The sequence below is a fragment of the Mugil cephalus genome, chromosome 7, assembly GCF_022458985.1.
Source record: "Mugil cephalus isolate CIBA_MC_2020 chromosome 7, CIBA_Mcephalus_1.1, whole genome shotgun sequence".
Lineage (NCBI taxonomy): Eukaryota > Metazoa > Chordata > Actinopteri > Mugiliformes > Mugilidae > Mugil > Mugil cephalus.
Window position 1 is genome coordinate 12,437,597 of NC_061776.1, and position 24,589 is coordinate 12,462,185.

The window sequence follows — 24,589 nt, forward strand, 5'->3', positions numbered from 1 at the left end:
TCTCAAAACAGCAATTCCCAAACGCTCCATTTTTCAGATTTCTTATAACACTATTAGTCTGAGGGGAGGAAAAATAAGCTTCACACTGTGGGACACGCAGAGATAAAGGAAAAACAGCTAGTGAAGAATAGAGATAAACTAAAAGATGTAGGAAGCATCGCGTCTGTGAAGAAGACTCCCGCTGTGTGAGTGTGTGTCGCTGTGTGTGTTTATAATTAGCACACTCGAGCCCAGCCCCCCCCCCACCCCCCTCTGAATGCAAATGTATCCGTTTATGTCACCGAAATGCATTTTCTTTTAAAGCCGAATCCAGACAACAGCTGACAATTTGAAAATATTTACGCCACCTTAAGTGTTCATTTCATTTGTACAGAAATATAGAATCGGCATTTTTAGTTTTCAGATGGATGCGGCTAATCTGCAGATATCAGGAAATGTATGGAAGATTAAGGTGCTATGTTTAGTTAGCCTCATTACGTCTACACTAAATCTTTATTCGCTGTATATAGCCGTCGTGACGCTTTAGCTCCGGTGGCGCCGAGCGCAGATGGATGAGTGTGCAGTAATCGTTTGCTAAAAGTCAGATCATCAGTTCACCAGGTAATTAAGCAAAGTTTAGTCCAAACAACCGCCAGTGCAGGCGATAAATTTAACTAATGACCCTTCGGGCTGTGCAGCACATTAAACCAGATTTGACTCATCTTTCCGTCAAACAAACATTCCTCTTACTGATTCGATTTCAGCCGACATCCGTCGTGACATCATGAACGAGCGTCAGCGAGTCATTAAAAGCTGAGTGAAGTGCTTCAAAAGGTTAATTTATTTGATAATCACTCTCCCTCCCTGAACCGCTCTAATAAATCAACCCCCTCCAGGAACTTCTGCGTCACTTTTGGTCGTGATGCACGGCTGTGCTGCTACAGCCTCTGGCAGCATGAAGCATATGCATGTAAGTGAATGTGTTACAGCTGGTGGTCTGACGTGAGTTTTATTCCAAAGAGACGTCCGGACATAACCGCGACAGATGGCAGACAATGCGTTTGCGCTCATCAATAAAAGCAATTCAGTCTCGTTTGGGCTGTAAAAATTAACTCGCTGTACGGAAAATGACTCTGTTATGTAGGATAATGTCATATTTTACCGGTGAGGAGACGACAAGCAGACGTAAGCAGGTCTGGGCGAATCCTTCGGGACCTACCTGTTGTAAATGTCGTCGTCCTCCCCTCCCCAGCCCCAGTACTCGTTTGGGAAGCCGTTGATCTTCAGGAACTGCTTTTTACTGAGGCCTGACACTCCTCCGAAGTAGCCGGCATACGGCAGCCTGCAGGACGGAAGAACGGGAAACAGAGAAGTGTGTCATGTGTGTAAGAGGAAGCAGTTGAGGGAATGAACGCATAACTAAAAGGAACAAGATCATTCACAGGAAGACTGGGAGCCTGGGTCCTATGCTTCACCGAGGTGTTCAAGGATCACATTTTGAGAAAAGTTTATTATCTATTAAACTATTAAATAAAAAAAACTTCAAATGACCATTACGGTGCATTATCGGCGGCGTTCCAGTTACAGAAATCGGAAAACTGGTTGGCCTTGTCCGAATATAACTCTGTGTTCAATAATGACATTTTTTGAGTGCAGAGTGAAATTTAAGTTTTTAAAAAATTCTTGATATTGTTGTTGCTATAACGTTAAACTAAATTTAGTTTGTAAAATTGTAAATCGAACAGATAACTTGAACCAACTCATGAGTCATTTGCAGTGATGGAATTTGCATGAGGCAGAAATTTATAAAAATATTCAAAAGTTTTAAAAGTTTAATTTAAATGTAAAAAAAAAAAAAAAAATACACTGTTAATCACAGTTTGCCCCGGTGGCTCTGTTTTGGGTAAGCTAGTGTTTTTAGCTCGTTGCTAGCGTGACCTGGGCTTGTAGTTCCCATATAGAATATGAAAAACTTTACACTGTAACAGCATTTCAACATATGTATGAGGAAAAATACTCCCTGTACAACCGATTTAATCCAATGAAAACTAATCAGAAGTGATAGTAAATGGAATATTACAGGAGCTTCTAATTACTGTTTACACAAGGGGCGGCCATCTTGGAAACTCAGCTCGTGGGTAGTGAGGTTTCTACGAGTTTCTGAGCAGATAAATCCGACTTTGTGTTAACCCTCTCTGCTCAGGGAGCTGTTGTGGTGTTGAGAGCTGCTAAAGCAACTTAATGTTACCTGTCCTTCACTGTCAGTCCTTTCACCGTTTAACTAAAGAGTCTGGTGATTTTTCTATTTTGAAAAAAAAGACGAAGAAGGGTTGACAGGGCCACAATACCAGACTTTACTAACACGCACTGCTTTCATTAGATTTCCTGTGTTCCTTTCTTTAACGTGGAGGGCTACTAAAGGCTAAAACTAAAACAAATGAGCAGAAAGAGTTGCAGGATGACACAGGCCACGCTGACACTGAGGACCAGTTGCCTCTTACAAACACATTTTTACATGAATAATTAACTACAGTCAATTCTGTGACCTTCCACTCAGTCCAACAATCAGGCTTTTATGCTGTCCCCATTTCTTTAATTCAACAGAGAGAAAATTACTGATCGTTAATTACCATTTTTTGGGGGGCATTTTACTTTTAGTGAATAGTTTGCGTAGGAAAAGAAAGGAAATGTGGATGAAAGACAGCAGCAAAGTTCAGGCTGAGTGGAAGACGGCATTTTGTTAATAATGCACATTTCTAAAACCTAAGCTTAGGCCAAAACGAACACTTTAAGGAACTTTCCACCAACATAAAACAGTACCTGATTATTTTGTGTTTGTTACCCTTGACGCAGCTAAAATGCTTATTCTGGGTCACATTCACTTTGCTACGGGATGGACTGAGGTCTAATGGGACTAGAAATAAATCTTCTCTTCTTCTTTGCATCTGTTGTCTCACTCCCACCCCAGACACGTATCAATGAGCGGAGTGAAAGGTCTCACATTAGTGATGCACGATCGATTTATATATATATATATTTTTTTTTATTGCCGCGTGAAAAGAAACAAAACCAAAGGGAAAACACAATAAATCTAATAAGGGATTTACCTCATTCATCAGCAAACTACATCAACATATCACACCATATCACAGATCCACTTGAGAGTATTGCGTCGATAGCGCCTCATTGCTCAGTGCTATTTAGTTCGCTGTCCACGGACGCCACATAACGCCATGAATCAGGAGGACGCGGATTCAAGAGTTTAACAATTTACATGTGAATGAAATTCGAGTGTTTTCGAGCAATTAGATCTCCTCCGTCTCAGATAGTTTTAAGTGGATAATTTATGGGTGTCTTTTGGCAGTAAGTGGATAATCCATACGCATGCATAATCCACTCAAGACACATGAAATGACCGGGTGTTAAGGAAGGAAGATAGAATTTCTCCTCTGGCCTCTGCAGCTGATTATCTCTTACTTGTTTATGAGGCGAGTTGCCCTGTTAGATTAGATGCTAGGGAAGTTTTTAATGGCGAGTTTTAATGTGTGCGCTACAAAGGGAACGTCAGACAAAGCAAAATGTGATTTCATAATTAATGGAAGAGCCATCTGTGTGCGTGTCTTTGTGAGGCTGCAGACAGTGGAGAAAAAAACAAAAAAAAAAGAAAAGAGGGTGGACGAGCTGTTTTATTTTTTCCCCTCAAAAAGTCGTGAGACTAGTGGAGTGGAGTGGGACGGACGTGAGCTGGGAGTGTCATGACAGGCGCCTGGAGTCTAACCGGAGGGCAGCGTGTGTGTGTGTATGTGTGTGTGTGTGTGTGTGCGCGCGTACATGTGTGTAGATTCTGTGCAGCATGTGTTGTCAAATGTATGACAGCTCCCTGTTGAAAGATGACAAGCAGAAACTAATGAGGCCGTATGTTTCCGCACAAGTTCTCCCAGCTACAATATGGTCAGGAGTGTGTGTGTAAGTGTGTGTGGGTGTGTTTGTGTGTGTGTTTGTGTGTGTGAAAAGAGGAAGAGAGAAAGACAGAGTGAGAGACGGCAGAAATTTTTACTTTTTTTCCCCCACAACTCAGAGAAACTGCCCAAACCCTATAGGTGTCTAATTATTTTCTAGGGAACGTGTGACATTCGTCATCAAATTCTAACGCTCGGACCCCAGTGAGAAACATTACAGACGTGACGGTATTACAGTATTAGCCTTAAATTTAAGATACTAAGGACAACAGAGTGTCTGGGGCAGGTCAAAGGTCACTGAGAGTAGTGGAAACAGTACAAAAGACATATAAACTCTGTCCAAAAATGGCACCTTTTTATTTAAATGATATAAATACGACCAAGACTAAGAAATAAATTAACCAATATAAAATAAAATTCACAGCCAACTTGTCATAATTCATCATAATAAAAACAGCAGTGTATCATCTGCTCTCCTCTCCGGCTGACGCTCGGTGTGGGGTCTCGCTCACAGGCTGTCAAAGACGCCACATTTCTCGGCTCTTAAGAAGATGCTGCGTTATCGTCACATGTTTAATCACACTTGAGGTGTTGCCTCCCTTGCACAATATCGCCTTCGTCAATGAAGTTCTTGGTAGTGCTGAGCGATAATGGGAATTTCGGTATCGATCCGACACCAAGTAAATAGAGGGCTAGTATCGCATACAGGGCTAATATCGGCAACACCGATACTTTTTGTTGGAACGTCACTGATAACTTCGCAATTTTCCCTTTAGTTAGTTGATTATGATAAATTACAGGACAAACATTTTAGGCAAATAAACCTGTTTCTATTAACCAGTTACAATATAAATAATTAAAGTCAGTATATGTTCAGCAAAATAAGTGAACAAAAGCAACAATGTAATTATAAATATAAAAAAAAGAAGTGGACTGTCGTCTCTTCTGAGTACCGACGCATTTCAATAACGGACCCATTGGCAGCTGTGCGATGCTGCTGTGATGCTAAGATTTAAGCGTCAAACTCACGCTCACATGAACTCTGCGAGGAGGAATATGCTGAGAGAAGCTGTAACAAAAGTATTGATCTCATCACACCAGTATCGATCTTATCAGGTATCAATACTATCGTTATTTAGATCGATCCGCCCAGTCCCAGTTCTTAGATGGAAAAAGAGCTAATTGGCAGTAATTAAAAATTCAGTGGCACCGAAATGAATAATTGGAATCTGCGTTGCTTTTCGGTCTGGTTACCACTGTTTACATCAATGGTGCCATCATGGTACCAAGTATCGGTACCACTCCCTAGTTATGACTGACCTGTGTGTATGATCGTTTGTTCCCGACGTACACATCTAATGTATGATTCTCTTAAACCAGGGGTCGGCAACCTTCAACACTCAAAGAGCCATTTGGACCCGTTTCCCACACAAAATAAAACACTGGGAGCCACAAAACCGCTTTGACGTCTAAAATGTAGATAACACTGCATATATCGTTTTTACCTCTATGCTAGGCCTATAGTGTGTTGCATTTATGAAATGAAATAACTGCTACAGAGAAAACGAAATTGCATTTATGTAACATAACAGGGATTTATCCGTGGTTGTCTTACCTGGGGTCGAAATCTTCAGTAAATAGCGGGCTGGACCTGCCGGCGGGTGTCGCACGTCGGCAGTTGTGACGTATATTTTGAGCGACAAAAGATTAAATAGATTTTATTTTAATATTAAAAGATCACCATCAATTCATATTTAGAATTATATTTAAAAAACTAACGCACTAAAATAAAAATACCTTTGAATTAAATACTCGATAGCAACTAGTAAATGTGCTGCAATGCACTGTGGGAGTTCAGTGTTTTTCGGTTGTTTGACGTTACAACCGTGAGTGTGGTGTGGCGTTCAGTGTCATTCAGTTGTTGTGTAGCTCTCGCTCTTTCACTGATGAGTGACTAGTTGCCGCTATTCTGAGGCAGTTAGCGTAAAAAAATGAACGGCTTTGATCAGCGTCCTTGCTCCGCACCACTCGCCACAGAGAGCCGCGGGTTGCTGACCCCTGTCTTAAACATTTTTCTAGCTTCATACTCAATTTAATATGTTGTTTGCAGAATGTTTTTTTGGTGACCTCGATGAAGACCACGAGCCAAAACACTTCTAAAAATGAAGCACAGCTTAGCTTGGGCCTCTCACATAATGCTAGTGGTTGTGTTAGCATTATCAGGTCTAATGAGCGCTGACAAGGAACAACACTGTCCAGGAACAACATTTGTTCCTCCAAAGTGGCAGTAAAGGCAACACAGTGGCCCGCAGTAACAAATACCAAGTAACTTCTTTTAGTAAAGCTTCTCGATTACAGTGACTCTCTCAAAAGGTCAAAATAGTGTAAATTAGACTGGTATAAAAGTCTCTAAAACCCCAAAAGTAACATATAATTTTCTGCCTGAGTTGGAATGGTTATAGTAATTTGAAAAAATTCTACATCTATGTTTTTGTGGCCTGGTGCTTAGAGAAGTGTGTTGTATGTGCGTGTGGGCAGTGAATAGGCCTCCTCTACATCCATGGCTGAAGCACCCTCCAGCAAATCGCCTCATCTCCCCAAACTGTTCCCTTGGTGCTGGTCATTGCCCTGGCTACTATGTCACAAACTTCTCCACCAATCATAATTCAACAGCATTTAAATGAGAAGTGTACTTGTCTCCTTATTGGCCTCTCAGCTCTTTAAGTCAGTCCTGAGGTATTAATGAAGAACGTGTATTTTTGTGCTCAGTAGTGACTAATTCATGTTCAAAAGAAGAGTTTTAACCTGTGAGTTTTCCATTGTGCAGAAACACTGAATAGCGCGCTGATATTAGCAGGATTAGGTCATGACCTCGTTTGAATGTGCTTTTCGAAGCTAAGCCGTGGCACATTGACGCTGCTCCTGCAGAAAGGGCTCAAACATCCCCAGCATCATGTAAAATATAAAGCCAATATAATTTATTACATCCAAGCATGTTTTATGATAGAATAGCCTTGTTGTTGAAATGGACTTCAAGGCGCACCGCTCGGCTCAGTGGGCTCTAGGTGTTGCGAGCTGCTAAAGTAACGTACCTGTCCTTCACTGTCAGTCCTTTCACTATTTATATAAAGAGGCTTCTTCATTTTGAAGAAGAAAGAATGTTGACTTCCTGAAGTGACGGGGCCAACATACCAAACTACCACTTTCATTAGACTTCCTTTATTCATCCGTTCAACATGGAAGCCTCCAAAAAGGCAAAAACTAAACCGAATGAACAGAAAGCGTTGCAGGCTGACACAGACAACGCCGACACTGAGAACCAGTTCCCTGTAATAGACAGATTTTTACATCAATAATCAACTTAAGTATTTGACCTCCCACTCACTCCACCCAGTGGGCTTTTATTTTAGAGGCGTCAAAAAAATACCTCTGAAGTAAACTGTAACTGATTCACTGACGATAAGAAGCTGCAGTCCCGTGCACCACCTGGCATTGTGTTTGTTGCCAGATAGCATTAGCTTATTGAGCATTATATCAGGGACCTGCTGCAGCCCCCGGAGGGTTTTCAGTAGGATAACTCTTGTGGACTGACAGCTCGTGGACGGCTGGGTCACATTCGTTGGCCATGTTTAGACCATTAATCAATACTTCCAGTGCTTTTAGATAATTGAGGGCAGGTGTGGGGTCATCATGCGCGATGCAAGATGCTAAAACGGGACCCGGCCTTTCAGTAGCAGGAGAATCTTAGAAACCAGCTCAGGTTCTCGTGGTAACTCTTCCTCCTTCAAGGAGATCGAGTTGCATGCGTTCTTTAACTTGAACGTCTTCTCATTCTGTTTTGAGACTTATTTTTGGATCACAATAAAGATCTCGGAGCACGTTAATGTGAAGCCAAGAGGAGTGTCCTCTTCTACAAGCTCAAAACAAAAATAAGCTAAATTGGATTTTTTTTTATTTTACTAATAGTGGATATACAGCACACTCATTTCTCAACAGTGTGTGCATGAAGCTGCAACCACAATTTAGTTGCTGAAAGACAGATTCACAGTTTTATGTAGATTTAAAGTTAAGTTAAACTCCTTATTTTATTCAATCAACCACCTAAAACCCAAACATATTACGTTTGCTGTGAAACCGCTTGAGGAAAATCTGCAAATCCCCGACATTACGAGTCTAAAATAATTTTAGAAATAGCTCAATTATAAACTGAGCATTAAGATAGTTGCCAATATTATTTGGAGAATTCACATAAATACATTTTTAATTAGCGAAAAACCCCGACTCTCACGACACTATTCCCAATACCTCGCTGAAATAATGTATAAAAACCCCAAATAATGGGTTTCTTGCATAGTTTCCTTGCGAAACTGTAGCTGACTAAACGCTGGTCTGCAAGAGAGTCTCCACAGATAATGAGAGTCTCTTCACTTGCTGTAGCCCAGACTTGTTAGTTACGCTTTGTAACGTGCACTCTTGTTAGGGCTACGGAAGTGCGACCAAATCAAAATTGGCAGCAGTGGACTGTGGTGCATTTCCATGGCAATTTAGGCTACAGACAAGGATTTCAAAGTCTAATGAGATTTACCCAAATTAAATACTGCTCTGTCAACTGTCTGTCAGAGCAGAGGCTGCAGGCCATCGCTGGAAACTCTCTGTAAGGCAGCCAGTGGCATATTAAAATTTGAAATATTTAAATATCAGAAACGAAGCGTGAAGGTGATGCGCCGCAACAATAAAAAACCATCCTTCAGTCTTTCAGGACATGATCGGGCCCCTAAAGGTGCGTTCAGGTGCCAAATCTAAACTAGACGTCATCGTGTCACCTGAAGCCAAACTTGTCCATGGCGATGGCGAAGTGTCTCGGCTGGTCGTAGCAATGGTAGAGGTTGCGGTCGTCCATCGGGATCAGGTCCACGTCGCTGAAGATGAAGCAGTCGTACTCCGCGTCCTTCAGAGCCTCCGTGTAGCCGACGTTCAGCAGCTTGGCGCGGTTGAACGTGTCCTCGCCCAGCTGCAAAACACACACGAGCGCATCGGCCCGGGTCAACGCTGGTAGCACACAGATAACAGACAACAGCTACGTTTCTAGGACGTTCAACATCTTCATTTAATTAAATGAAACTGGCTTTGGACGTATGAAGGCACAGACGCTATTTTCACTTCACCTCAAGGAAATAAAATGCAATCCGAGTGGGTGTAGAAGACAATTTAGGTATGAATCAGTCCTTTCTAATGTTATGTGAATGAACACCTGCGTAAGTGCTACAGGCACTGGTGGCATCAACAAAGAGAGAATGAGTCACTGAGTCAACTGAGGTCAGGCTCTAATCAAAGTTTTTTATTAATTCAGCATGAACTGGCACGTTTATTACCATGAAATCTGTTGCAGGCAAAGAGACAAATTCCAGTCTTCCTCAACCCAGTTCTTTGAGATCTTCTTCACTTTGTTTTAACAGAATCACTGTATATATGAAGGGCTAACTAATGCATAATATTACTGCTAATAAACAGGCTGTTTGCATGCTAGAAATTCCAAAAGTATTTTAAAGTTTCACAGCAAGACTGAGCACTAAATAGTTGTATTTTTCAAATGCCTGTGTGGTTTAGATTACCATCTGTGTTAAGGTTTAGCATCTTCTCAAATCATCTTTCCTCAACAGATCAAATTCTAATGGAAATTGTGAAATGCCGTTTGTCGTTCAAGTGGAAACATGAGCCGTAAGTTGTGGTAATTTAAGTTGTGAGTTGTTGGGTGGCTGTCGGGTCTATACCACCGAGACCGACAGTGCAGAAGGCCAACGACCGGATAACTCAATGCTGGAAATGCAAAGGTGAAATGAAAAGATGAGGCCGTCAATACGTCAATACCGTCAAAATGTCGCACCTCGCCGAAAATGACTTACACTCAGAGGTCCAGCCTTCACAGGGAGTTTTCTAACGAACACAGTAAACGCATCATCATTTCAAGGCAGCAGTATATCATATAATATTGGCTTTGTCTCTTCGATAGCAGCGTGTCAGCCGTGTCTGACGGCGTGCGGGCGCGACAGCAGATTCCCCATCCAGTCCCCATTTAAGAAAACACATCATCACTGAACATCAGTATTAAGCGTTTGCTACATGCATAGTAAACTGACCCCAGGACAGAAGGGGGCTGCTGCCGTGTAATGCATCTGTTTCTCAGTCTCAGCACGGCGCAGGTTCCGCGCTGTGGCAAAGATAAATGCATCCTCGCACAGCAAGAACAGCAAAGCACAGTGACGTGGTGGAGGTTAATATAAATTAAATAAGACACAAAGTGCTGTACACCTCTCTCTGCGGAGCCCTTCTGCAGCAGGTGCTCTTGGTAAAGCAAAAGTCCTTGTCAAGAAGCAGGGAGGTCAGCAAACAGGAAGGGAAGCTGCACTATTACAGTCTCTGACAGTGTTTGAACATGCTTTGAATTTTTTCTACTCTTCACGTCCAGTACAGTAAAGATGATGTCGTTTTATCAGTAACAAGTTGAGAAACGTTTACACCACACTGGTCCATCTATTTGAGTACGAAGGGCCTGAACAACTGGAGGCCCAGTCAGTTCTGCAACTTCATCTGTCACATGAGCAAAAAGCTGCAAAGGGACGGGAGATTAGTTACTAAAGAAACCACTGGAACGCAATCTAATGCAAATCAACCATGTCCTCTGGAAATTACATTTACATATCGCAAAATTGTTTTCTAAATTATGTTGCGGTGACTTACGTTGTCACTGCCTTGATTACGTTCAGGGGCAACGTACTTATAAAGTGCAGGACTTGGAGACACGAGAGAGGAAACGTCCTTGTTTCATTTAAATGCTGTTTCACGGTGAACTTTTCCTACTTTAAACCAAGACCACAAAGGTTTTCTAACCTCAACCGAGTGATGCCGCTGGGGATAAATAAAGTATCTTATCTAAATCTAAATATAGCCACTGCATTACAAGATCTGACATGTTGGCAGAACACACAAAATCATGTTTTACCATCTTTCGTAGTGGTGGTGACTCTAGTTATTTGGGGCATTGAATAATGTAACAGATACTATTTTAAATTGCGTATGTTACTGTAGTTAAAGTCTGACACTGTAACAATACTTGCTTTTTTTCTGCCTGTTAAGTCTGGAAGACGTGAGTGGCCCCACATGACGAGATTACTGGTTTATGTTGCTAATGAGAGCGCTAAGCTTCATTTTTCATATCATAAGAATGACTTCCCAGTTGAATAAACGCCTCAGTATCTTACAGCATGTAGCAGGAACAATGAACCAGTGTCACAAATTTGCTGCAGTCACGTATTCCTTCGGCCATTAGGGAAAACCTCCCACTTCTGACAGCAGCCAGAATCACCCAGATGATTAATGCACCCGCCGCCTGTCCTTACTTCTGCCGAGCGTCTTTTTGTTTTTGGAGGTGCACTCGCTACCATGCTGGTGCATTATCTGTTCGGGGTGAGTGTGAATCAAGCACAATGCGTAATCCTCCTGGTAAGCCCACTAATACCTGAGATTTGAGAGCATAATCCCCCTGCGCAGGTAACAAAAAAATCCATTGTTCATAAATCCACCAGGGGCTGCAGCTACCAGCTAAAGTGGCCTTCCGCCTGTTTTTGGAACAACAATCGGTTCAGTAGGTTAGAACAACATCATACGAGGTTAGGGGAGCGGAACATGACACAGAAACTCAGGACGGTAGCAGGTATTTATTTATCTTCTTTTTTTAAAACCTTGACTCAAAGTAAAACACATTTCAAAAGTTTTGCAGCCAAAAACAAAGAATGAAATGAAAAGCTGTATTTGTTAGCGACTAGACGTTGCGTCGACACATCACAGACTGAAACATCTCAATTAATAAAACCATTAAGAGAGCAGGCTGCTGCTTTGCCACTCGGCCTTGATACTAATTGGTCCTGGTTGTCGACAAAAGTCCTGCAACAACACACTCATCAGGCATAACGTTATGACCACCGTCTTACTGTTGTGTAGGTCTCCCTTGTGCCTCCAAAACAGTTTTGACTCATCAGAGAGTGGACATGGGTCTTCTGAAGGTGTTTGGTAACAGGGTGTTGTTGGTCTTTGGGTACCATGGGTTGAGGGGAGGGGTCTCTGTGGATCATCCCACAGATGCTTGGTCAGTTTGAGATCTGGTGAATTTGGAGGCCAGGTCTACACCCTGTGCTGTTTTTCGTGTGTTTTGTGAAATTGTGAAATGCTGTTTGTCATTCAAACGTGAATCATTAACTGTGAGAACTTGTGAAGTTGTGAGTTGCTGGGTAGCTGTCGGGATCTAGACCACCTAGGCTGACGGTACAGAAGGGCCAACAAATGCAAAGCTGGGATGAAAAGATGAGGCCGTTGGCATCAATACTTCAGTGCCGCCAAAACGTCACAAAAAAATGCCCCTTTTTCATGGTTCTTAAACTGTTTTTGTGTGTGTTTGTCTGTGTCAGGCTGCAAGGGATGGCTGCTGCCATCAAGGAGTGTCATTGCTATGGGGTGGGGGTGTCTGGTCTGGAGATATTCTTCATCTTGTTTGTTTTTTTGTTTTTTGAAGTCTTCCTACATTTTTCAGAGCCTAGAAAAAAGATCTTAAGATGTTTCAAATCTTATGAAAAAAGTGAGTGGGGTGGGTGGGACTATTGCAGGAACTAGAAACATGTCTTTGGCTTATATGCTACATTTCAGAGTCCAGGTTTAACAATGCATAGAGGATGATAATATTCTATATCATCTAATAGAAAAGAATTTTAAAATGTTCAGTATTAACACGTAATATGTAACATCATCCTATATCACCTCGCATATCTGCACATTCCTCAGAAACTCCTCCCAAATCTCTCTGTGCTGCAAGATCCAATCAATGAGGCTATGGATCCTAATCGACTTAAAATGCACACGTTCCTGCGTTTAGTTAAGAGACACAGTGAGAGATAAAACGAGAAGGAAGGGAATAAATGGACATCAAACAAAGAGTAGGGGAGTGCTGGGTTTCACGAGCAGATGAGGGCATACATACAAAAACCGAGCCCTATTTCCGCGCTCTTGACCCCATTAGGAATTACTGCAGTCAATGTGCATTATTCTAATAAGACTTCTATGTGAAAACCTTGCAGCAACTTGGCTTTAAAGCCCCTATACATCTTCCCGAGATACAGGATTTGAAGGAAGCTGACACCCGTTACACTGCAGCAGTGTCTCTCAGACTGAGGAGACTGGGATTGATAGATATATGTGAGCGTGTGTGGACTCGATCTGAATTTTAGCCACGTGTAGCTCAATTTTCAACTATCCAAACTGATAATTGACATACTCACAGCTCTTAATTCGCTCCAAGCAGTTCCATCTCTCACGACTCCATTGTCGAGTTGTCTCCACTATTGTTTGTTTTACTGTGTTGACGCAGTACTTTCTGTGGACGCTGCATTTCCTTCGGCTGTTGGCTGCATTTTACAGTTTTTATTTCTCCTCCTTCAGGCTGTTGTTCCCTGACCAAAACCCGTCTTCATTTATTTATTTATTTATCCCCCCCCCCACCCAGAATGCATCGTAGAGGTCTGCTGCTGCTGCTGCTGCTGCTCAGCCGCAATTTGCCTACAGTGGCCCACGGGGGACAGCGAAACCGCTCATGTGTGAACATTTGACAAATCAACAAATTACAGGGTGAAACGCAGAAAGGGTACTCCAATTTAGCGGCGAGCGGTTTTGGGGCTTCTCATTTGCAATTTTCACAAGCATCTTTTAACTTTCAAGGACATTTCTGCTCCATTAATTTTTGATCAGGCTCTACATAATGCAGTGTGCATATGCATGCGAGCACGCGGCCTCAGCCTTGTGTAAATGAGTTTACTGACAAGTGTGACAAGTGCTTGTGCGCCACAAATATGGGTTTCTTCAGTTTGCCGAGAGCTCTGCCTCCTCAAGTTCGCAGATGGAGAAAATACCGAAAAAGCTAAACAGCGAGCTCCTGAGACAGACATCCATCAGTTTAATGCATCGCATGGGCGACATTTGTTGCATATTTAATCTAAAACAAAACAGGTAGACGTCTCAGGGGGAAAAAAACAAATAAATAAATAAGTTAACTCACCCTGCAGCGAAGCTCTTTAAATTAAGTATTCGAATGCAGACAACAGTGTACAGACTAAAGGCTTTTTAGTTCAGTTGTGCAGTAATTGGCATTTACAAGTCGTGTTCTGACATTTTACATGATTACTTTCCTTTGGCAGACACTTTTATCAGTGGCAATTTGCAATAAGCGCACTCAACCTCCACTGGAAAAAAATCTAAATATTCAACTGCATCCCTCATTTGCAGACAACAGTTAAATTAATTATTGTGCCAGTGTTTTCTGATTAGTAATTGCTTAGTTCATTTGGTGAATTACACAGTAGCATTTCTACCTGAATTAGAGCTGCTGTGAACTGTAAACTGCCATTCTGAAAATGTGATTAGCTGCATACCTGAAGAGAAGTACCTGAACGCATCAGGGTGAAGTGCAGCCCCAAAGCATGTCTGCTGTTTTCTCATTAACTTTTTTTTTTTTTTTCATCACCCATACCTTATTATTATTTTCTGGCAGTTCAGGGGCAGAAAAACAAGTTTTACACGAGTCGCGATTGCCATTGAACTAAGTTGATGCATTAGCACGTCAAATATGAATCTGATTTCGTGGTCTTGACCCGCGGTTCTTAACCTGTTTAGAAGTTGGAAGAGAGGCGAGAATCACCACTCAGAAGCGAGGCTGCAGCTGATTCATTTAACTGCAGCAACACTTTCTTTCTTTGCCTTCCCAGGAAAGAAACCAGCAGCTCAAGACAGATGTATTTACTCTCCATTTGCTGTAGATCGGTTTTGGTCAACTTCTTCTCCTGCTAACTGTCTGTTTAACAGCAAATTGCTCCGCCAGGTAGCTGATTAATTAGTTTGTCAAGTGCACTGAGGGTTTATTAGGGCACTGTTGCAGTAAACTGCAGCCAAGGATGAAGCTCCGAGAAAGAAAAGATGGAAACAAAAGAAAACGGTAAAGATGCTGACACAGTGAGCTGAAAGATTAGTAATTCCTAGAGCTTAGGAAGAACTACACATTTCACATTATACACCAATGTGTTGGTCTCCGTTGTGCCTCTAAAACAGATTTTGACTCATCAGAGAATGGACATGGGGCTTATGAGGGTAACCTGTGGTGTCTGGTAACAGTATATTGTTAGTGGGGGGCTGTGGGTCCTATGGTTTGAATTGAGGGTCCTCTGATACTTGATCAGTTTGGGATCTGGTGAATTTGGAGGCCAGGTCAACACCTTGTGCTGTTTTTCATGTTTGTTGAGTTGTTCTTAAACTGTTTTTGTGCGTGTCTGTCTAATTTACATAATGACGTTGATGTACCTGCCTGTCACATTCTGATTTTGTCACTGGATGGTCACTGTAGAAGCTCCAGGGCTGCGAGCAGCTCAAAAACAGAGCAAAGTTTTGTTCCACTACCATAAGACTCTCTGAAGGGCAGAGTTTTTTGTCCATTTTTTTCAATCTAACAAATCAAATGTGTTGTTACACAATTGCTAATGGAAGCGCACAGGTGAATTAGCCCTACGTCATGTTCAGGAAATTGTACTTGGCAACCTCCGTGTGAATAGCGCATGTGCCACCGTGTTTATATACAGCTTGTATAGCGACATGGCACATTTTTTTATCGATCATGGCAGCGCACCAGCAAGGCCGTGAGATCTGCGAGCTGCTCTGCATCCAAGGAGAAGAGGAGATTCGGTGCAATGAAATGTGTAATAATGTTGTCGTTGTTGACGCGATGGCGTATGAGAGTGTCAAGAAGTGAGGGTTTTAAGGGGAGGACCCAAGTGCAGGACAAGAGAAGGTGATGAGGTTGGGGTTCCAAATAAAATTATTTGATAAATGGAGTCAAGAGTCAAACAAAATCACTAGAATGAAGAAAACCTGGCATGGTATGAAAATCACAGGAACACTGGAGACAAAAAGCCACGGAGACGGGATGATGTGTATGAAAACGACGCGACAGAGAAACAAGGGAAATGCAAGGCTATATATACACAAGAGGGCTGAGGGATGACAAGACACAGGTCAGACAAATCAAATCACACGGGGAGAAACCAATGAGTAAGCGAGTACACATGAGAAAACACAACGGACAGAAAAATCAGGAAACATAACAAAATAAAACAGAAAACTAAACACATTCACAAATAGAAGACATGGACACAGAACCATGACATAGAGGGAGAAAAAAAACAGGCACACAGCTCTCACAGCAGGAGGTCAGACTTGGGACTTCTGGCAATTTGAAAGCACATCAAAGGCGGGTCGAGCCGGGTCTGAAAATCCTGTGTCAACACGATATTTTCAGTGTGAAAGGGGTATAAGTAACATCCACATTAATGCCAGGTCCAAAAATTGTATTCTCACAGTACGGTTAATAATATTCAATAATGTTGTGGCTGATCGGTGTACTCTGACCTTACTGACAAAGCATCTTCAAATGTAGGATGTCCAGCTACACATCCAGATCCTAGAAAAACCACTGCTGTACCACAGATGGCTGCTGCTGAATACGCGATCGTCTTTTGATAACTGGGGCAGAGTGCGGGCAGTGGCTGGGAAAGTGGACCTCTGACTGGAAAACCACTGGGGTGAAACACTGGCTGTCGGGGAAAATACGGGTAGGGGTAATTGAATGGAAAACACTCATCATCTGCCATCAAGGTGTCCAGTTGCTTCACTGCAGCGGCTCAATGACTGACAGCAGGAGACTGTGGTCCCTGTTGTGGTTGTTGGCAGCTCCCTGTAATATGTGCAACACCGTGTGTGTATTCGTGTGTGTGTGTGTGTGTGTGTGTGTGTGTGTGTGTGTGTGTGTGTGTGTGTGTGTGTGAGGGAAGGTAGAGCCGACAGAAACTGTTTGTAAATTCATTGCTGATGGGAAAATTTTCAAAACTGGCTGTAAGGAACAATGTGAAATACAAACAGTGATAAATATTCCAGGAATATAATTAAAAGCCACTTTGTATCAAAGCCTGTAGTGAGAAATTATGAGCACATGAAGCTCTTTATCAACTTTACAGATATTGATAATTAACCATCTCAACAACCCAGAAGAAATAACTGACAGTGGATGAAAGCGGTTTCGGATTCCCGGAGTTCTGATGAAATATTCATGTCACTATATCCCGGGTCTTTTAAAAGCTGTTTTAAAGGGGTTTCCTCAGTGTTCCCCATGCACACACCTGTGGAATACGAAGGAAAGCGCCGCCGCATCAGAGTAAAGGCTTGTGCTACATCGTCGGAACAACCTGTTGCTCGTATTTTGCCTCGGGAACCAGACGCAGAAATATGAGAACATCACCTTCCAGTAATTGAGCTGACACAAAACTGGTAATGTTTTAAAAATAGGAATCATCACAATTGACAGCTCCTGACACAGTCGGTGAAAAAAAAAAGAGTTTGTGACGATATGAAATCCACTAAAGTGGAGCATTGTCACTCACCGTTTCCATTGTCATTCAGCATTCACAACAGTCACAAATCATTTACCAAGGACAAGTCCTCTTGTTGCTTCTCTCTGGGATAAAAATCCCGGTGTCATTACGATATTTAGAAAAAAAAAAAAAACATAGGTTATATTTTTTCTTTCTCAAAATCTAAGACAGAAGCTTTAATCCAGCTCGGCCACACTACCACATTTACACTACCACCAAATTTCCTCCATTTTTCTGTTAAAAGGAAAATTTGAAGGCAAGGTGGCGGTTAAACACATAATAACACTGTTGCTCTAAGACAAATGGCACAATGAGCTCACACTGGGAAATGCTCCCATGGTGTCCCCAGTTCAAAATCCTTTGTCCCTCTTTCTGTTTATTCCCCTGGATTTGCAAGTCACCTCTGGTTTAAGGTATGGTGCTACATACTAGACAATAAAGAAGGATATTGTAGATAACTGACCATCTCAACCATCATTAAATTTTGATGCCAACACTGACATTGATTTTTGAGTAATTACAGATTGAAGATTGATATATTATTGTTATTTTTTTAAAATTAGCCCTTAGTACTTAGTACATATTACTTCCCTCGCTGGATGTTGTGGTTCATGGTCATCCGGAGGAGTGGCAGATGGAGTTTGCTTTGTTATCCTGAACTGGGTAAACTCCATCTGCTGACAAGGAGCCAGGAGCTACACAACAACCACTAATGAACCTTGAAAGAGCATGACAACAACACCGAGCGTATGTAAAGATGGAGAGGTTTGGAGTTAGGCACCGCCAAGATGGAAAGAGGTGGAGTGCAAATAAACTTGAGGTGGGAAGGTGACGGCTTAAAGCATAACAACCCGTGAGACACCTGCCACAGAGAATGGCTTTGTCCTCATTATACACAATGTTATAATGTTAGTATATTTTAAATGTGTGACTTTTAACCCCTGTACAGTAATAAGGAAATTAGCTATAGAGACCAAAAGCCCCTTTATCCCAGGTTGTAAACATGTTTATCTCTCCTATAAAGTTGAGCATTTTTACTACATGGCGGTCTGTGGGGACTGACTTATTGCCTCAAGTGGTTATTTGAGGAACTGCAGTCCCCAGATTACAAATTTGTGTTAAGCTAGGCTAGTAAGCTAACGGGCAAATGTAACTTATTCATGTCTTTGTCTCTTTTTTAACCTGTAGTCTTCATAAACAAACAATGCAGACTCAAGGGATTCAAACGGATGTTTTGCGCCCACACAGAGTGACAGCACTGTCAGATTAAGCTGTGGGAGAATTATTTTGAAATGCCGCCATGCAGACACAACATCTACAATAAAAAATGGCAATTTAACAACAGCGAAGGAAAAGGTGAACATTTGCCACATCCAATCTAACTTTTCGCAGCTTTCGCTGCTTCCCCCAGTCACTTTCTGACCTCCGAGCTCCCTAGTTAAAAGGTAAATCTTCTTCCACCTCCCCCTCCATCCCTTCACGACGCGCTCTGAGGTCATCACTCACTTCTCTCGTACTCTGCGCTCCCGTCCGTCTCCGGTAGGTCTTCCCTGGTGTCTCTGCAGTAATCTGGCCAGTGTCAGGCTCTCCCTCTCTACATGCCCTCTGAAAACCAATTAACCCTATCAGACATATCTGAGTATCACCAGATAAATCCATTGCTGCCGCCTCGTGAGAGAGTGTGTGTGTGATGAAGACCAACGAGCAGTGTAACCCCCCCACCCACCCACCTCTGGCCATTGCACACACAATCATAATACACCTGGACTGTTGTTGCCATGGAGATGGATTAAGGTCTAGTCAGGGCTCTGTCTGAATGATTGTCACCAAATCAGGGGTATTTGAATGTAATGTATGTCCATGTGTGCAGTGTCTGAGCATCCATGTGTGTGTGACAGGATTTATCAGCCTCCTGCAGACAGACGGAGGTGGGGCCACTCATTCTATCATTTGGCAGGTCAGTCAAGGCAGAGAAAGAAAGACCAGAGAGATTTCACCTTATCTCACCTAATGGAGATTGAACTGAATGTGCGAGTGAGTGCATGTGAATGGTTTTCCAGTGTGTGTGTGTGTGTGTGTGTGTGTGTGTTAGGGAATAATAATAATAATAAATAAAAGGAACTACTGTAGACCTCCCACGAATAGCGACATAGCAGAGACGTCATAACTGTGACAGGTCCGTAAAGCTTTGGCTTCGTTTAATTACCAAAACAGTGTGAAAGTGTACAGAAAGAGTACATAATGTGCAAGTATGTGAGAGGCGGGCTGACTTATTGTCTTATAATTACCATCTTATAATTATGAGAAAAGATCTCATAATTGTGAGAAAGAAAAAGTAATGTGGGTATCGATCATTGCTAATGGGACGGGGGCGATGGCGCTTACTGTGATAAATATGATGTGCGTTTCGGAAAAAGTTAAAAGTCTGCCAGAAGAAACAGGAAGTATAGGGTTGTCACAGATACAGTGGGTTTATTTGTTAGCTAATTTGCACATTACCTGGTTAAGACGTTTTTCTTTCTCTTTTTTGGCTGCAACATTATAGCTTACAAGAATAAATCTTTATTTTTAATTCCTTTTCATGGTGTCTTGTTTATAGTCATTCCAAAAAAAAGCTAACATAAGGTGTAAGCTAACATAAGCTAGATCCATTAGCATATCCAGCTAACTAGCTTTAACCTTTCCAGTAATAACTGTGGATTGTTTCCAAAGCCATAAACAGCATGTTATTACCTAACTACACAAACACATTGGCACCATCACCCTTAGATGCTAACATTGGTTGACGCTTCTTTACTTCGCTCTCAATTTTACTGACTTTGAAGGTGTTCCCTCTCTAGCCATGAACGACGCTAGCTGAAAGAGTGAGACAACTGCAAAACACATTAGTTACTCATCATCCTAAAAGCTTTCATTCTTTAAGCTAGTAGTAGTAGTAGTAACTCTGATACTACCATTGTTTGCAATACAAATACTATAGCTTTATATCTCTAGCCTGAACAGAGGATGACGTTTGCTTGTAAACTGTTAGCTGCAGCCAAACTGATTTTCCTTTTAAAACAAGTCACCTGAAACATTAAAAGCAGATCTGTGACAATGTTCAATAATCCTAGCTTAATTAACTGGCTAGCCACAGACAAGGAGCAGCAGCAGGTTGGTTAAAGTGCCAAAAAAAGAAGAAATAAGAATCTGCTTTTGTTTGCCTCTATGCGCAGTGTCATACTCATTGTTTCAACATCACTAATTTTGAATGATGCATTTGGCACTGTCTGCTTGACAGGATTAGCAGCAGCAGCTAGGGGAACAATCATTTGGTATTAGAAAAGTACATGAGACAGAAAAGGAGAAAGAGAGCCATTAGAGTCGGTCTGTGAATAAATGCACTCGGCCATGCATTCTTAATAAAAGATGATGATCCCTTCATTTCCACCTGGGAACCGGTAAGCTCATCAAAGCTTGATTAGATGCTGCAGTCAACCATGCACCCGCAAGCACAAACACACAAAAGTCTATGTATATCTAATTCATAACCTTACAGTCTTCAATCATATCCGTAGTGTAGTGCGTTTTCTGCTATTATGAGGGCCTGGCACAGAACGCAAAGGCTGAGGAGGAAAGAGCGTGACAGAGTTGGCGTGAGGCCAGAATAACTAATTTGCTGTAATGACTTTCTGGCAGTTCTGACACAGTGGAGCTCCCACATAAAGCCGGGGCTACGACGGTCAATTCAATTACTAGTCCGTCACAGTGTAGTCGAACGTCGCAGATCAGGGGCAACATCAAAACAACAGCAGGTGATGAGATGCCATGCTGCCGCTGCCATTGAAACAATGAGGCAGGTAATTTGTTGTGAGTAAATAAGCACAGGACAGGGCTCTAATATACTGTACGGGAACCGTTGTTTCACTGCAGAAAACTGGGCCAAGACGTCCGTATGGAAATAAAATAAGCGGCAGAGCGTACTGCGTTTTTATTTTTTTATTTCAGAGTTATTGTGTGGAGGATTCAGCGGTCCGTCATCTCTTACGTGCAAAAGGACAATGGGAAATCACCATTATCCTGACCTCTATGTTATATACTGATACACAGAGAAAATTTAATGGTTTTATTCCTAATTAAAGGTTAGAACAATTCACGATGTTGAATGGAAAGGTCACAAATTCTCAAGCTGCCAAAACTGAAATAACACTGGAAATTAAAATGTATGCTGTGCAATAATTTACTGTTTAAAACTACAGGGAAAAAAACAACAACAGACCAATCGGTGTGGCTACGTTTCATACCTGCGGCGTTTTTTTACATCCATCCACAAAACAAGAAACTAAGTCTTAACTAGAACATCGAACAGAGTAGAAGTCCAGATTATTTCTTACCTCATTCCTGATGATGTATATTAGTTTGTTCATGTTTACAACGGATAAAATTACTGTATCTCTCTGCTCTCGACACCAAACAGCAGACAAGGTTAGCAACCATCTGGTGAGGATTACGTAACGTTATTTGGACGTAGATTTTCCAAGTGGTCAGAGGCAGTGACTTGAAATGGCCGATCGAATGTGTGAAAAGTCACAGTAAATAGCTGTTTGGCGACATGTGCACCCTAAGGGCCTGGGTGCCCGCAAGTGTCCATGTGATTTCGTCAACTGTCCACGTCTGTGTCTGCAGACCAGAAACGCCTAAAAGTATGTTCACAGCAATTCCTATATATTATACACATACCACAAAATAAAAACAGATGCTCGGAATTCCTTTTGGACTGGACAGAAGTAAGTCGTACACATCATCTGAGTGCGTCGAGATACTGACGGCAAACTGATCTCAACATTTAACAGTGAATAAGGCATTTTTAGAGAAGCAGGATGTGCAATTTGTTACTCTCATTAGTACTACGTCTATCCATTTGCTTGCAGGCATTTATCTCAGCAGTGACTGAAATAAACACCATAATGAAATGCGGATGGTGAAGGAACAGCTCCTCCATAATGAAGCCAATGCAAGTATAGCTCCCCCTGGTGGCTGGCTACAGCATAGGTCATCAGCTCCACCCCTTTCACGTTAGCGGATGGGACTTGGGTCAAACTAAAACACTAAAATACATGTCAAATTGGGTTCAAGTGTCGAGTTTAGTGCCCTTATTTAGTTATTTGAACCTTTAGAAACATGATGTAAGCCTTCATTCATTCCACAGTGGGAGAATTCAGCAGCAGAGACATTCAGCGATCACAGGGTCTGTGCACATATGAGTGGACTATGTAAAATAAGAATACTAAAAACAGGTAAGCTATTACAAACAAACAAGGCAGTACTCAAGTTAGCGATGTGACCTCACGATGACTACCACTTACTATGCCAGCTGCTATGTAAAGTGGTCCCGTTTGACCGTGAGAGTAGGACAAAATAAATAAGTGCACTGTATAATTCAACATTTATTTGTAACTGGTAGAAGTAGAGAAGAGTGCAGTATTAATCAAACGAAAATGCGTGACTCATCTTATTTCATTCATTGTCAGATGGCTCGGCTTTACTAATGATTCAACTATTTAGAAGCAGTTTCTTTTTGTTGTTTTTTTAGTTTTACCACATTGCACACTAAAATTATAATCCTAAAATGAACCTACATGAACGCTTGTCTGCTATCCACTACAATATCATCCACGGACAGTTAGCTGCAGCATCAAAGTCACATCATCAGCAGAAATGTAACTTAGGTATCAATGACAGAGCCCGGTGAGAGGCGGAGGTAGGATATCGTGTCATTGCAGGGTTGACGCTAACTGTACCGCATTAACCACAGAGTGACAAACCACAGTACAGTTAGCATCAACCCTGCAATGACGGCGAGAGAGGAGAGGAACGAGCTGTGTCAACATGACAGCCTGAGTCAACGAGGAAGAGGGTCAAGAAGAGAGAGAAAGACGGACAGAACAAATGATGATTAAAGGGAAGGGGAGAGGGAAAAAAGAGGAAAGATGAAGATGATAATGACGGAGTAGCTGCCAAGAGAAATGACAGGAAAGGTTAACGCTGCCCTGTAGGAGTTGGCCGTCATGTGTCACTCAGAAATGCGCGCACACACACACACACACACATGGATATTGTACTTAGGAGGTGCTGCTTGACACGTGGAACTGGCATGCCAAAGGAAAGCGGCGGGGAGGTGAAGGGCAGCGAATCAAACTCACCTGACATTTTGACAAAAGCAGGGCCAGATGGTTGCTGTGGCTCGCTGCTCTGACCTGCTGCGCCAGACCCGCTCACACAAACATATGGGGCTCCGGATGTGGAAAAACACAAACCGCGACGCTGTAAAAACCAAAAGAGGGGCGCTCTCCAGAGGGAGGAGAGTCTCTCTCTGTTTCTCTCCCAGGCATCAAAGCCATAGCGTGCCTCATCACATCTAACCTCTCCAGCATCAAGGACACTCATCACGCACACAAACTGTAACGCACCCAGCTGGAAACTGTTTTCCTCCAAACCACCTTTGCAGCGGCATTCGGCGTAAAGCTCCGTGCAGCAGTGACTTGTTCCTATCATCGAGTTTACAATGGTCAATAAAAACTCCACATAAAAAAAAAAAAAAAGGCGGCCACAATAAAGAACACATGTTGCATATCAACAAAGAGAATGTGTACAAGATGGAGCAGCTACTACTTTTATAACGAACAACCTTGATGACAGCATAACACGACTATAAATAGACTAGATTAAATAAGAAAAAGATTGGACTTGTTGACTTCTTGTGTGCTCTGTTGTGCTAATCTATCCAATTTGTTCATTCTTAGACTCATGTTTTTGACAGTATTTTTTATTCCCTGTTTGTTTGATGGAAAAAAAACTAAAAAACTAAATGCACAGAAAAGAAGATTTTAGAAATGGGTCATAAACTACTGTATCTGTGTTTGTGTCTTCTGCTGTGCTCATGCAGGACTGACTCCTATAATCAGCTCAGTTGCTAATTATTTATACAGTTATGCGATTAACTGAACTTTATAACATTTGATGGTAACAAAAGAAAAATGAAAAATTATTCATATTGCAACAAAATTTCCAACAAAACAAGAAAGAATGAAACCAGAAAATATTCTAGAAAAGAAAATATGAAAATACATTAAATGTGAAACAGAAAGATTTTATCGT

General features: G+C 41.9%; 1 protein-coding gene across 2 annotated transcripts in view; it reads right to left on the reverse strand.

Moving 5' to 3' along the window:
* Positions 1-24,589, reverse strand: part of b4galt2 (UDP-Gal:betaGlcNAc beta 1,4- galactosyltransferase, polypeptide 2) — a 187,256-nt gene that overhangs the window by 31,795 nt on the left and 130,872 nt on the right. For both annotated transcript variants that reach the window (XM_047588864.1, XM_047588865.1), the window contains exons 5-6: positions 8,762-8,949; positions 1,199-1,321 (exon numbers count right to left, since the gene is read on the reverse strand). In XM_047588864.1, coding sequence (XP_047444820.1) covers positions 1,199-1,321; positions 8,762-8,949 — 311 coding nt within the window. The remainder of the gene's footprint in view (positions 1-1,198; positions 1,322-8,761; positions 8,950-24,589) is intronic.